The 14,261-nt window shown below is 37.6% G+C and overlaps 1 protein-coding gene across 9 annotated transcripts in view; it reads right to left on the bottom strand.

Annotated features, from left to right (window-relative positions):
• Positions 1 to 14,261, bottom strand: part of EYA1 (EYA transcriptional coactivator and phosphatase 1) — an 84,487-nt gene that overhangs the window by 46,262 nt on the left and 23,964 nt on the right. For 5 of the 9 annotated variants that reach the window (XM_035125088.2, XM_035125097.2, XM_035125086.2 and 2 more), the window contains 4 exons: positions 12,264 to 12,341; positions 10,529 to 10,598; positions 10,086 to 10,231; positions 6,307 to 6,444 (listed from right to left, as the gene is read on the bottom strand). In XM_035125088.2, coding sequence (XP_034980979.1) covers positions 6,307 to 6,444; positions 10,086 to 10,231; positions 10,529 to 10,598; positions 12,264 to 12,341 — 432 coding nt within the window. The remainder of the gene's footprint in view (positions 1 to 6,306; positions 6,445 to 10,085; positions 10,232 to 10,528; positions 10,599 to 12,263; positions 12,342 to 14,261) is intronic. The other 4 variants (XM_035125093.2, XM_035125101.2, XM_035125092.2 and 1 more) reach the window with 1 other exon arrangement.

Genomic DNA, 14,261 nt, shown 5'->3' with positions numbered 1-14,261 from the left:
AGTCAAAATCACTTTGCTTCATTTTATTATGTTAGGTACCCATAAGAGCAAAGCTTGATCAGTAGAACCAATGACACAGTTTTCACTGTGGGCCACTTTCAGTGAAGTGCCACTTCAAACTATAGGTGTACGGTTCCTATGTTAAAAATGCTTCCTCATATAAAAGACTCCCTCTACTATTGAAAACTAACATGTAGATTTTCTATGTGAAGAGAAAAAGCAACAAGAGTGTCTGGTGGCACCTTGAAAACTAACATTTATTATGGCATAAGCTTTCATAGACTAGAGTCTACTTCACAAGAAGGCTATAGTGTTATTGGCCTCCACAGTCACTTACGGACCCATTGTTAAAATCGTGTTTATGGAAGACAATCTTACTCGGATACGAGTGATCAAAGAAGAAGAAGAAGAAGAAGAAGAAGAAGAAGAAGAAGAAGAAGAAGAAGAAGAAGAAGAAGAAGAAGAAGAAGAAGAAGAAGAAGTGTGTGTACCGGTAATTCATTTCACATTGTGGTCTTTGTTTGAAGTTATTTTGTTCAAGGGAGGTGACCATCTAATTTAACTGGCTTATCAATTGCCAGGCTGTCTGTTATCATGATTTGTGACTGGCCCTTTTTAATGACATAATTATCACTTCCTGTACTCTCTATATTTCACCCCCCCACCTGTTTACCACACCCCCTCCCAAACTATGTGTATCCAGATAACACATCAAGCACTGATGAAATAAACTCTAGTCTATGTCATAATAAATAGGTTAGTATTATCTGATTTTACTGGAAATTAACGATAAATTGCAAGAACTCAGGCCAAAAGATTTTACTGCAACAGACGAACACAGCTACTCCTTGGAAATATGTGGAGGAAGCTTTTTATTTGGATAAGCATTCAAATATGAGATCTCTCCCTACTGTCTTAAATAGTAATCCAGAGCAATATCTGCATGCAGTTATTATGTAGCCTTGTAAGTTTCAAATCAGAGCAAAATGACATAGAGATTGTGGTCCTAAAACATTTACTTGGAAAAACCCCATTGATTTATTTAATTATAAATGATTATTATTAAAATATTTTTGTCACATTTTTTGGGGGGGGAGGAAATGATACATATCCTGGAACATACTGAGAACCCCAAACTTCCATTGCTGTTAACAAGACTTATACTTTGTTGTTGTTGTTTAGTCGTTTAGTCGTGTCCGACTCTTCGTGACCCCATACTTTGTAGTCCTTATAAATGAAACCTTTTATTGTTGCTATAATGTTTTCTTCCATGCTACAGAAACACAAAGGACGTTTTCACCACAATCTATGAACCTTATGGGCTTCTCAATAATGGCACAGATAATTATAGTTCATTAAATGTTCTTGAGTATACAGCCATGGGCAGCAGTTTTCTCTTTCCTTGAGAAGTTATTGTTGCCCCTGACACTACAAGAATTATTATATGACATTTCAAGTAGAAAGGCCATAGCCTAAATGTGCCTGGACACTGCAATACTCTCTCAACCTTAGCTGTCCAAAATGGACAGATGGGCACTCTTGTTTTAATGCCTTTATCTACAAAGCTGAATTTCTAAAAGGGCAGCAACCTCCTTTTAGGCCCAAAAGCAAATGTGAACATATGGACACTTAAGAGTGAAAGTGTATGGAGGAGGGGAGAGGGAATGGGGAATACAAAAAGCTGCAATTTCCAGGAGGCACTGAAGTAGCAAGGCACCCTCATCATAATCTGCCTTTTTCATTTATCATGACTACAGAATAGCTAAGAACTAAGGTACCAAAAGGATAACCAATGAGAGGAACAATGGTCCAAAAGTTACAGTTCAGAATGCTATATATCTGAGAGAATGAGGTTAGGCTATGCTTGGAACTGTATCCAAGACACACACACACACACACACACACAAGCTGGAGAGTGGTAGAGAGATCCTACAGATCCCAACCACTTCCTAGGATGGAGATCTCTTTTGGTAGGGCTTTTTTTGCAGGGGAGGCGTTCATGGTGAGTTTCGGCACCTCTTTTTCTAGAAAAATAGCACTGCCTGTTGGACCTTCCATAGGATTGTAATTAAATGATTTTGTAAAAAGTGATCCTCGCTTTGAAAAGTCTAAAAAGGAAATCTAAACGACACAGTATACTAGAAACGTTCCTTCCTTAATTTTGTAAACATCGTATAATGGGCTCCATATTGCTGGAGGTGCCTTAGATGAAGTATGAGATTTAACACATAAACAACTTACATGGTAAACCTTTAGATAAACTAGTCTACATTAACTAGTGTTCTCTCTAAATGCCTTAGAGAAAACAATAAAAAGTTATTTATACTCATGTTCATGAGCCATCCAGTTATGTGGACACTTACTATGGATACCTCAAGACATCAGGTTGGATCCTGACAACCATAAGTAGAAACAAGCTTGCAGAAGGGGACTTTACAAACTTCCTCCCAGTGACCCCCTCCACCCTGCCCCAAAAAAGCTTGTCCTTGTGGTTGGGGACCCTCCAGAACAGAAAAGGATGAGCAAATGAAATTAACAGAAAGAGAGTATTAATGAATAGTGGGCTCACAGAAGGTGTCAATTTACCCCTTCCACAGCAGTCCTCTCATGTTCAATCTCATCCTGTTCTGAATGATCCTGCAACCCTCAGGACAGATTGCTTTTGAGCGGGGAGTGCAGAAGACTGCAGTGGGGAAAATCCCCTTATGTGAGCTTTCTTCTGCTTGCAGTTCTCAGGATCCAACCCACTGCCTTTGGAGAAATCAGGACTAGTTGTATATGAAAAAACAGACACACATTAACATTTTAGTAGAACAAAGAGATACTTCAGTAGCAGGAAGAAGGGTTTTCAACTCCCAGTTTTTCAAATACACATTACTTGCTTTTAGTAAAAGCATTCACCTTTATATTAATGCAGAAAATAAATATAAATATCAGTGCCTAAGCATTTAGGACACTATTTAGGGAGAGTGATTAAAATAATTGTCAAATGTTGCTCAGCAAAGATTCTTGTTGGCTACTGTTTCTTCTGGAATTGTGCAGAGGTCTAATAGATATCTATATCCCTACTCCTAAGTAAACATGAATGGGATCATGCTGACCAAGTAACCACTTTATGCAACATTTCTTAAGAATAGACATTTTATTTTTTGTGATTAAGTGGATATGTACATCGAAGTACTCCTATATAGAATCAATTAATGTATAAATTTCACATAAATGTAATAGAAATATCTAACATCTAAAATAACACTTAAGCGGCAATCCTGTGTCTACTTACTTGGGAGTAAGCCTAACTGAACTTATTGGGACTTATGACTGAGTAAACTTGCTTAGGATTGTAAACTTGCCTTTCTTGCATATTGGCAGAAAGTTCACAAGAGCCAATGAAAACTGTTATTGCACCTAGGCCAGCATATTACAACAAACATCTCTTTCATCTTATGCCATTACTGACTCCTATGGAGAGCAAGCAGGGTCTCACAGACCATAACAAATGTGAAACAGGTTTCTGAAAACTGCTACGTAGACCACCCAAGGGCATCAGCTTAGGAGTACTTAAAACATTCTTTAAAGTTTGCCACATTTTAATAAGGTATGTCATGCCACAAAAGCACAGTGCTATTGTATCAGATGATATACAGATCAACAAAAAAGACTGAATGCCACCATCTAGCCCAATGAACTATAAAATTATACAAAAATCATTTTTGCACCTTTACAAATTAAAAGTACATTTTATAAATAAGTAATCATGCTGAAACAATTGGCTCATGAGTAATGCTAGGACCACAACTCTGTGTATGTAAGACTTTCAAAACACTTTTGACAAAAGATTAGCAGTCATGGGATAAGAACAGAAGTCTTTTTGTTTGTTAAAAATAGCAACTGGTTAAAAACAGGAAGCAGAGAGTAAGAATAAATGGGAAGTTCTCTCAGTGTTTTTGTTGGCATCCGTCTGTCTTGAGATAAAATGGAGGGCACCTCTGGGGGTGAAGTCAAAGTGCTGTGTTATAAGCACCAAAATGACCTCCCCAAGATGCAAGCCTGAGCAGTGTGTATGGACATCCTGACAAAACCTCTCTCTCGGCCTTGTTCATGTGGTCCAAAGGAAAGCAGAGCAATACATTTGACATGAGCATGGCTGCAGGAGCTGCCAGAAGGAGGTGTACAAGGTGCCATCCAACCGTCTCAGGGACTCCGCTCCAGATTTGTTTAGAGTTTACTCCTTGGCCTTTTCTTCTTCCGAAGGTATCCCACAAGGCAGTGGAGGTTTTGGTACAGAGTTTCCCTTCTCCTAGATGGGCTACGTTCCCAGGTTGGTAAGCCCCATCTCCCCCTCACTTCCCTCTAGACACATGCAGGAACCACCTTCATAACCTTTGGACTCACTATTGGTCTTTTCTGCTCAACCCATTGGAGCCACATGCAGGGGAAGTTCCTAACTTACTGAGGGTTTGACACCCATTTATTTTTTTAGGACAACAAAACTGTAACTTTAAAAAACAAATTAAAAACAGAATATACATTACAGGGTCATGAGCTAGCTTTCCATACTTAAGGCCATGTTAATTATGCTTTATATCGGGGAGCAATCTCTATTCTGTTGAACTCCACATTCCTTCAGGGGTAACATTTTGAAGCCTGCATGCCAGCAGCAGGCATAGCTAAAACCAAGGATGGGCAAAGCCAGAGCAAATGTGTTTTGCATTAACTTATCCACAATAAAAAATTTCAGTTTTCACCATCGCAACCTCAGATTAGAATTATCAATCCTATGCAGATGTAAGACCCACTGTGCCATTTCAGATTGTACAAATCAGTATTCATGGAAAAGAAAGAAGCAAATGCCATTTTCAAACTATTTTACTACGGCTACCAAAATATGCAACTTCCCTATAGTCCTCAACTTATACCAATTAGGAGAAGATAAGGCACATCTTTGAACCCTTTGAACCTCTGCATAGCTGCCAAGTTTTCCCTTTTCTCGTGAGGAAGCCTATTCAGCATAAGGGAATTTCCCTTAAAAAAAGGGAGAACTTGGCAGCTATGAACCTCTGTGAAAATCGATCTTTGGTGATTTGTGAAAACTCAGCAGGATGCAAAAGTGTTTGTGCATTTAGAATATGAAAAATGTAGGATGCAGGAATCATGGCCCTGACTCTGCTGCTTTTGCTCTCAGCAATGTTGCTGCTAACCATATTTGAATTGTTATGTGATAAGGCCACTACTCCAAAAAAAGAAGACAAAATTAAACAATATTTAAAAATGAGGCTGAAGCAGCTGCCAGATTCTACAAAAGAAGATGTGACTCAGACATAATTCCAACTTTTAAATAATAATAATAATCATAATAATAATCAGTTGAAAGAAATCTTATTCTTTCTGTTGAAAACTTAGTGGTAATGTGTCTTAATCCAGACCTTATGTCAGATCATCACCTCTGCCATTCTAAGTTTGCTGTCAGTTCTAAAGGTAAATGTTTCCTTTGCTTACTGGCTAAGGACTAGATCAATACATCCTAAAAGCTATTCTGCATCAACGAAGTCTGATACAGTTAAGACATTAAGGCTTCTCTGCTTCATAACATCTGTTCTAAGGTTTCCAAGGGATTCAACATGCATAGCTCCCACTGACCCAGTCTAAAATTAGAGATCATGTTTCTGGTTAGTTTTGAATCCTTTTCTCTATTCCTAAGGAGAACTGGATTCCTTAAGTACCAACACAAAGAAATATACAACGTATTAGGCATTATGTATAATATCAAGTAAACATTTAAATTACTTTGGGGAAGAAACCACAACTGATAGCATCTAATACTTACAGAACTTCCAAATTATACTGCCAACATTACCTAAATAATTCTGACAAGTTAACTTGTAGGGAATGTCATCTTAAATTTACAGACAAAGAAAACACACCTAAGGGATGAAATTGTGTCAGCTTATATTTGTATTCTTGACACAATTTTTTCACACTGCTCTGTTTTTTATCACAACAGAGAACTATACTGCAATAAATGGAATTTTACAATAAAGGTCATTTTATGTTGGAATCACATAATAAAATAGCCTGTTTAAAATGCCTAAGTTAATGAGACCTTTAAAACTTAGGTTTGAATTAAAAATGCTAATTTTTCATCAACAATGCAAAATTGCATTTAAAATCTATCTGGTTTTGTACATAATATACACTGCTATCATCTTCATTTGGCTACCTGAATTTTCAATTATTATTTTTTTAAAAACCACAAAACCAAAACAACATGTGAAAAGCAAACAAATTCTAATTATTTTTTATACAGACCTTGCATCTGGTAACTGTATGGAGCCTGTCCTGGCTGGGGAGCGCTAAAACTTGCACCATAGCTCAGAAAGCCTGTCTGTCCTGGTGACTGTGTTTGTGATAATCCGCCTTCTGTCTTGATGCCTGCCCACAATGCACCTAAATCAGTTAGTGATAGCAAAGCTAGTTGTTCATATTTTAACAGAGGGCATTAAATAAAATCACACGAGTATTCATGTAAGTATGCAACATTACACCAACCCATAATCTAGTTAAGCTGCACTATCTGAACTGACACAGCCTTTCTAAATTCTTGTTTAATTTAAATCTCACATGAACATACTGTAGATTCACCTATTTAGTAATCGTGACATTATCAATTTAGAAATGGTGGGCAGTATGAAGGAACAGTGACAGTTTTAGCTTAAAATTGTGAAATTATAAATGTTTAAAGCACATTTGATACTATTATACATTTTTTTTATTTTCTGTTCATTCAGAAAGACATTAGACAACTCGTTTTATTAATATAAGTATTTCTTTCTTCTATAGCTTTTCACATGCAAGAGCTTTATAATTAAAGAGGGTCAGAATATCAATATTTACAAAGTCCAGCATGTGAGTGAAAACTTTCTTAGCTACCAAAGTTGACAAGTTTTACAATGCAATCCTGTACATCAAGGTAACTGGACAACTGTATATAGGATTTCCACCACCTGGGTCCCAATGCTTTAGTTGATTTAGTTACCAGGGGCCAATGTGAAAACATACAGTAAGCACCTTTTACAATTAAATAGTTTTAAGATTTTTCCTAGACATTTTCAAACAGGGGTGAGAGTGGGGAAATTATCTCTTTTTAAATTATTGCTTGGGCCTTTAGGCATATATCCATGATTACAAAAGGGATACAGCCTTTTTGCCATGTAAACAATACAGATCCCACACTAGTAAAACACCTTTGAGATGTCTCTTCAGACTGGAGTAACATTATATAGTCTATTTTATTTCATTTCTTATTGAATTTCATCAAAATTCAAACATCTACAACCCTGAAAATGATTTCATTAAATAAATGCAATCCAGAAAATTAAATGTATTTAGCCTGATAAACAGATAGAGACAAAAGTAACATTTTGCAGCCCACCATATGCATTGGCACCTCACTGTTTGGTTTGCATCCACACCATAATAGGCCATTATATTATGTTGTGCTTGAAAAGGGCCTGCAGCCCAGTTGTGCAGGTAAGCTTTAACTGTTGCAGAGAATCAGTGACATTTGGCAATGCAACTGAAGCTCAGCCCTGGGTTTCTGAAGCAGGGCAAGACGCATGCAGGTGACAAGGAAGACCAACAAATCCGTTTGGAGCTAATCTGGTGATTTGGCGTACAAAATAAAATCACCATGTGGATCATGCACTTGCAATTTCAGATATGACAAAGCTGCATGTGGACCATGTATTGGTGTGTAAGCTGCTTCTCCTTTACAAAAACCCTCAATTATTTTTCCACTGCAAATCATCCACTCTCAAGGGTGCATTGAAAAGGAGAAGCAAGTGTCATGATAACATTGCAAGCAGCTGGGGAGTAAAATTTCATTCCCCACGTGGCAGCTATATTGTGAAAAAGCAATCCTAAGTCTTTTAAACCTCCTCTCTGCATTAAGAGGGAAAACTCATGAATGGCATAATGGTAGTGATGGGAATTATGCTGATGCATGAATATATGTATATTAATATGTGTATTTAACCTAATTCAAATAAACTTCCAAGAGCATGTCTGATAAAGAAGCAGTAACTGAAAACCATCCTGTAATGGGGGAAATCTACATTTTAAAGTCTTTTAAACAGTTTTGCTGAAGCATTAGAGCCAAGAAAGTCTTAGCAACCAGCTGTCGGGGCAATCATTTCCACCAACCAAGCTCGCTCTGTTACAAACATTATTTCTCCATTCTCTCATTGTACAAAAAAATAAAAAGCCTTTGCCAGAGTGTACCATAAAATGTTTAGGTACTACAGAGTAAATTAATCAGTGTTCAATTAAAAATTCAGTTCTGATTATTGTTATTACAGCTATCTTTGTGATGTATTTATCAAGTATGTATAAATATATCAAACGGAGTTTTTAAATTTTTGCTGTTCAGAAAAAGGGGGGGGGAAGAAACACAAAAACAGACCAACTGGCAATATTACAAAAAAAAAGAATATAAACCCCAAAACAAGAATGTAAACTGTAGTAACAAAACAAAGTTGCAACAAATAATCAAACATTGTGATCAGTTTTCCTATTCTAACAGTTTAAGAATAAATTTCAATTATTTTTAAAAAATGTATTTTAAAAAAATCAGTTCTAACACTACAGGAATAAACCACAAGTGGCTAAAGTTTTAATTTTTACTTTCATATAAAAATAAACTTGAAAGTATAATCCTGATATTCGCTTTACAAAATGAAGTTTAAAATAGGTCACAAGATTATATTTGCTAGATTTAAGCAAATACAAAAGCAACAGATTTGTAAATGCCAGTTAAAGAAAACATAACCCATTATTTCCCGAGTTTCAGTCAATTTAATTTGTTGGTTAAGATGGCAATCCTGGTCATACTTTATTAGAAAATAAACCCCAGTGGACTTATTTTCCATTATATAGGGAGATAGTATAATTCAGAAGTCCTCAATGGTGAGCTCAACAGTGGGGATCACCAAAACTTTTAGGGCAACGTACTTCCAGCTGAGATGAGCCAGTGCCCTTCTCAGTCAACATCTAGGGAGAGAAAGTGTAAAGCCTTTTTATATGAGGCAGTACTTTTGGATATATTATTATGTAGTTCTTTGGCTCCTGTTTCAATTGTTGAGTACTTCTTGGTTTATTAACTGTTGTTTTAAATAAAATTGTGGGTCGCTTTTATTGGGTATGTTTAATAGCTGCCTTGGAAATCTAGTAGTAGTGGTAGTAGTGTACTGCCCTTCATCTGTAGATTCCATGGAAGTTCACAACACAAAAATACAAGATAAAAACAAACCAATACCACCCCGCATCCCACAACACATTTAAAAGGGCATCGGATGTTAATGGGACTTCAACTTTGGTTGAATTATTCTTTCTATATTTCATAAGAAATACTTTAATAAGTAAAATGCAGCAAGGGCATCTATATGCACCATGCATGCTGGGAGCTTCTTTAACATTCTTAATGCTCCATAAAGAAAAGTGCACTGATCTTTCTTTCTTTTTACACAAACCATAGGACATTCCAGTACCTAATATACCCACAGACTAGGATCGAAATGACCCTCCTTGCTTTGTTACTCCACTGGAGGCATCTGACAACAGAGGAGGAGGGGAAAATTTTCAGGAGTGTCCTGAAAATCTGTTCTACTGGGTTTGCATAACATAACCTCCAGAATTTTTGTGGGACACTGGGGACTGCCAATGGGACAGGGAATTTTTAAAAAATAACCTCCCCTCTTCTATTAGCAGATATTTCCCTCTGGATCAAAAACTCTTGTGTTTCTGCAAGGTCATACAGTAGTTGGAAATAGCCCGTAGCAAGGAAGTGGGAGACATGGGGATGTGAAAATTAGGATGCTGCTAAATACTGATGAGCGCGATTCCAAAATCATGGAACAATGCTCTACTGTACTTCTTTTCAGGCCTCAGTGATTTTGCAACATACTTGCGGGTATGCTTAAGCTACTAACATGCGGTATTCTGTCACTAAGTAACACTGCACCCATCAGCAAAGCGACTTCACAACCCAATACACAACTGTTTGTCACCATCTCCCCAAAAACATTACTCACCATATGATGGGATTCCATAGGGCTGACCAGGCTGTGGGTACGTTGAATAACCTGTGGCTTGTTGCATCCCTGTGGTAAACTGGGTCTGCCCATATGCAGCCATCGTTTGGGAAGAAGGAGTAGGAAGAATATGAGGGTATGGCCTGCTGTTCGTTGAAAAATGACAGAAAACAGGAAAGTCTTTGTATTAGATAGAAACATGCAAACGTTTTGGTTAAGCTGCATGACAGAATGTAAATTCCTTGGCCACTGTGCAAAACAAATTAATTAATTAAACAATTTTCTACGTCTAAAGATACATTTGTAGTTATTCTAAAGTACAACCCCTCTCAAGGGTAAACTGATTTCAATTATGATTTAGCAGATGGATTCAATTATAATTATAAATGAGGTTTAACTCCACTTTTTTTCTTTTCTTTTTTTTAACGTAACAGACATCTTACTTGGACGGGTATATCTGTGGTGGGGAAAACTGGTGAGTTTGTCTTGGGCTGAAGCCACTGCTTCCAATTGCTGTACGGAGGAGAAAAGAAAGCACATGGAAGTGTAAACACACACATCTAACCTAAATATTATTTCTGTTAAAGGAACTTTAGAAATTTAATGAAGTTTAATAAAATTAAAACAGTGCCAAGTAATACTTTACTAGATCCAGGCTAGCACAACAATTCTCAACATCTTTATTGCAAATTAGGCTTTTGCAATTGCTCTTAAGGGACCGTTTTAAAAATATGTCACACTTTAAGGCCTTTTTAACACACCCTGTCATATTTCTAGCCATTTAATTAATGTTCCACTTTTCTCACAGTTTTGTACTTGAATTAAATGAATTACTCCATGCATGGTTCTTAAATGTAAATGCTGTAAAATGTCAGCATTTTTACACAAGGGTGACATTTTAGTGAGTCAGATATTCTTCAAACCCACAATCATACTTCCATTTTTCCTTCCCAAGAACTATAGCCACTACTGAAAACAGCTATGGTAGTGAGGAATGGAACAAATGCCTGTAAGAGAGCAATTCCTCTTCAGTTTTTTATTATTCATTCCTTCCAATGACTGTGTGTGACTTAGGAAGCTGCTTTACACAGTCAGTCCACTAGTCCATCCAACTTAGTATTATCTGCACTGACTAGCCGTAGCTTTACAGACAAGGGAGTTCCTCATTCAACCTAGATATGCCACCAATTGGATTCAAAACCTTTTCATCGCAAAGCATGTTTTCAAGCACAGTGATGGCTGAAGACATTCAAGGTGCTATGGAACCAAAAAGGAAGCATTCCTTGTTGGATTCTCTCAGCTAGAATCTTAAGCAAAGTGACTGTGTATCAATACTGAGATTGTAAAACTGACATATCAAACTTGAAATCTTGCATAATAATTTGTGACATTTTGGTTGGCCTTTAAAAAGTATTGCAGGCAGGCATACTGGGCAGCATCCAGCCAAGTGCTCCTCAGAATAGACTCACTAAAATTAAGGGCCTAATTTACTAATGTCCATTAATTTAATAGATCTACTCTGAGTAGGACTAACACGGAATACAACCCATTTTTTTCAGCAGTAAAACTGCTGAAGCACCTTCACTGTTCAAATGTACATTTCTTTTTCTTTGTCAAGATTGGGGGCCGGTGGAAGGATCTTTACATTTGCAGCAGAAGCTGGCTATGAACAGTGCAGATTGGCTGTTCCCTCCTGGCCATAACGGGGCCGGCTTTGCATTAAAAAAATAGGTTCTCACCTCAGCAGAAAAACTTTTGTCTTCACACAAACTTAGATTTTTTTGAGGCAAAGCTATCTGCTTTACATATGCCAAATAAAATGTGGGCTTGGACTACACTGAGACTAAAGGGTGCCCAGTAAATGTCTCCAGTAACAGCTCTGTATTTCAGCTAAGAACAGCAGAACGTACAGAAGAAAATATTGCTAGACCAAACTGAGGCTGCTAGATTCACCTGGAACTGGAGCAGAACTTACTTCTGAGTAGACATGTATAGAATTTCACTATTAATTTCAAAATAGACTTGGCAGCTAATAGGTGGCAACAGCTGCCAATAAGGAGAATACACACATGAAAAATCCACAGAATGTATGGTTGTCTTTACTCAGAAACAGTTTCCTAATTAAATATCTGAAACATATATGGGTATCATATTTACACATGGCAAATGCTTCCTTACCTGATCCTGAAAAACTGTCTAAAGACCCGTCCGCTGTTGTAGTAGCAATCTCACTGCTGCTCATTGGCTCTGTTTTAACTAAAATATAAATAATGTTTTATGCTCACTGTGACTGCAATCCAGACAAATTCCCTTGACAGTCAGTAAAACTGAACTCAGTGGGGCTTACTTCTGAGTAGACATGCACAGAATTTCATACTTGTGCACAAACACTCATGCATACGTGCAACACACTCATACACTAATTGTTTATGTTCATATATACTAATTCAGCATTAAATTCTAAGAAACACAAACAAGCTTCTTTTATACATTTATTTTCTATAAACATATTATACACAAAAATATGTACAACTGTCCGAAATGAGTAAAAACCATCATCACAGAACTGCTTATTGCCTTTCTAGAAAGTCTTTGAGGTGATCTACACAAGTGCCAAAAAGTTACTGTCAGGTCAGTACAATATTAGGCTGCAGTCCTGCAGCATTTACCTGGGAGCGAGTCCAACTTGGGTAGACAGGAACAGAATTCTGCTGTTACTAAACCAATTATATAATTTAGTGTACAGACGGCAACCATTTTGCACAGGGGTTCTGTTCCTGGTCCCCACGTGTGTAGGTGGAGCATGCACAATCCCAATTCACGCCCATTCTGCCCGCCCCGCCCATTCTGCCCTCTTCTGATTCTAAAAGGACCTGCGTGTAGGTAGTTCAAAATGGTCGTCGCCTGTACTTTATTCTAACTTTTTATACCTAATCTTCATAACTTTCAGGACATTTCATGAGACAAACACACAGACACTTAGTTACTTTACATTCTGCTAAACTATACATTTGCAGGTATCCAAGTTTTGTACATTTCAAAGGAAGCTGCCTTGCACTGAGCAAGACTATTGTATGCATTAATAGGAGCTCTCCTAGTTTCAGACAGGAGTTTTCCCCAGTCCTACCTGGAGATCGCAGGTATTAAATCTGTATCATTTTACATGCAAAACATGTGATCTACCACAGTGCCCCTTGCAACTGTAGTCTACCTTATGTTTCTTAACTAGGATAGTGGAGGATGCATAGTTGGTCTTGCAACAGGAGTGGAAGATTGGGTTTAGTTAGCTGTTGCAGGGATTCCCCCCAATTGGGAAGCAAATCTGGAGCAAATCTGGGAAGCATAAGCTGAGTGTGGGTTAGTATGGCTCAAGAGAAACTAAAGCCCTTACACTAAAGTAAAACATGAATTTATTTATGGAATCATAAATTTACAGGCACTTGATAAATTAGCATCATCATGGCGTGCTATGGTCCATGGGGTCACGAAGAGTCGGACACGACTAAACGACTAAACATTAATAATCTTTTAGACATTATAAGACCATTTACACTTGAGATAATTAAAAACACAAAAACAGCAAATGCATTTAAAACGAGACTAAAACACAATGAAGCAGACACATGTAGTAAAGACCCATTTATCCAGCTGAGAAAGCCTATGGGAACAAACACGTCTTCAATTGTATTGGAAAGTGCAGATATTGGGTAGTGCCTGTCATATTTTGTAAGGAATGCTATTCCACAGAACAGGGGCAGTGACACTTTCAGTTACTGTGCAACAGGCTTCTCAGATCTTTGGAACTTGCAGGAGGTTCTCTCCCACAGACTGCAGCGACATACAGGGTTTATAAGTGATAAGGAGGTTTCTCAAGTAACCTGGTCCTGAGCTGCATTGAGCCTTATGTTAGCAATCAACACCTTGAAGTTGGCCATGTAGTAGACTGACTGCCAGTGCAAATCCTGAAAGCAGCCTCCAGACCAAACCCAAGGGTTGTACCAATAGAGCGCATTGCAGTAATCAAACTGTAAGGTTCCCAATGCATGCACAACTGTGGTTGAGCCAGTCTTGATCCAAGAATGTCCATAGCTGTCCTACCAATTTAAGTTGGTAAAATGCATTCCTAGCCATTGAGGACACCTGCACCCCAGTGACAGAGCTGGATCTAGGAACATC

This window comes from Zootoca vivipara, chromosome 8, assembly GCF_963506605.1.
Source record: "Zootoca vivipara chromosome 8, rZooViv1.1, whole genome shotgun sequence".
In the NCBI taxonomy this organism is placed as follows: domain Eukaryota; kingdom Metazoa; phylum Chordata; class Lepidosauria; order Squamata; family Lacertidae; genus Zootoca; species Zootoca vivipara.
This window is presented reverse-complemented; position numbering and strand designations above follow the sequence as displayed.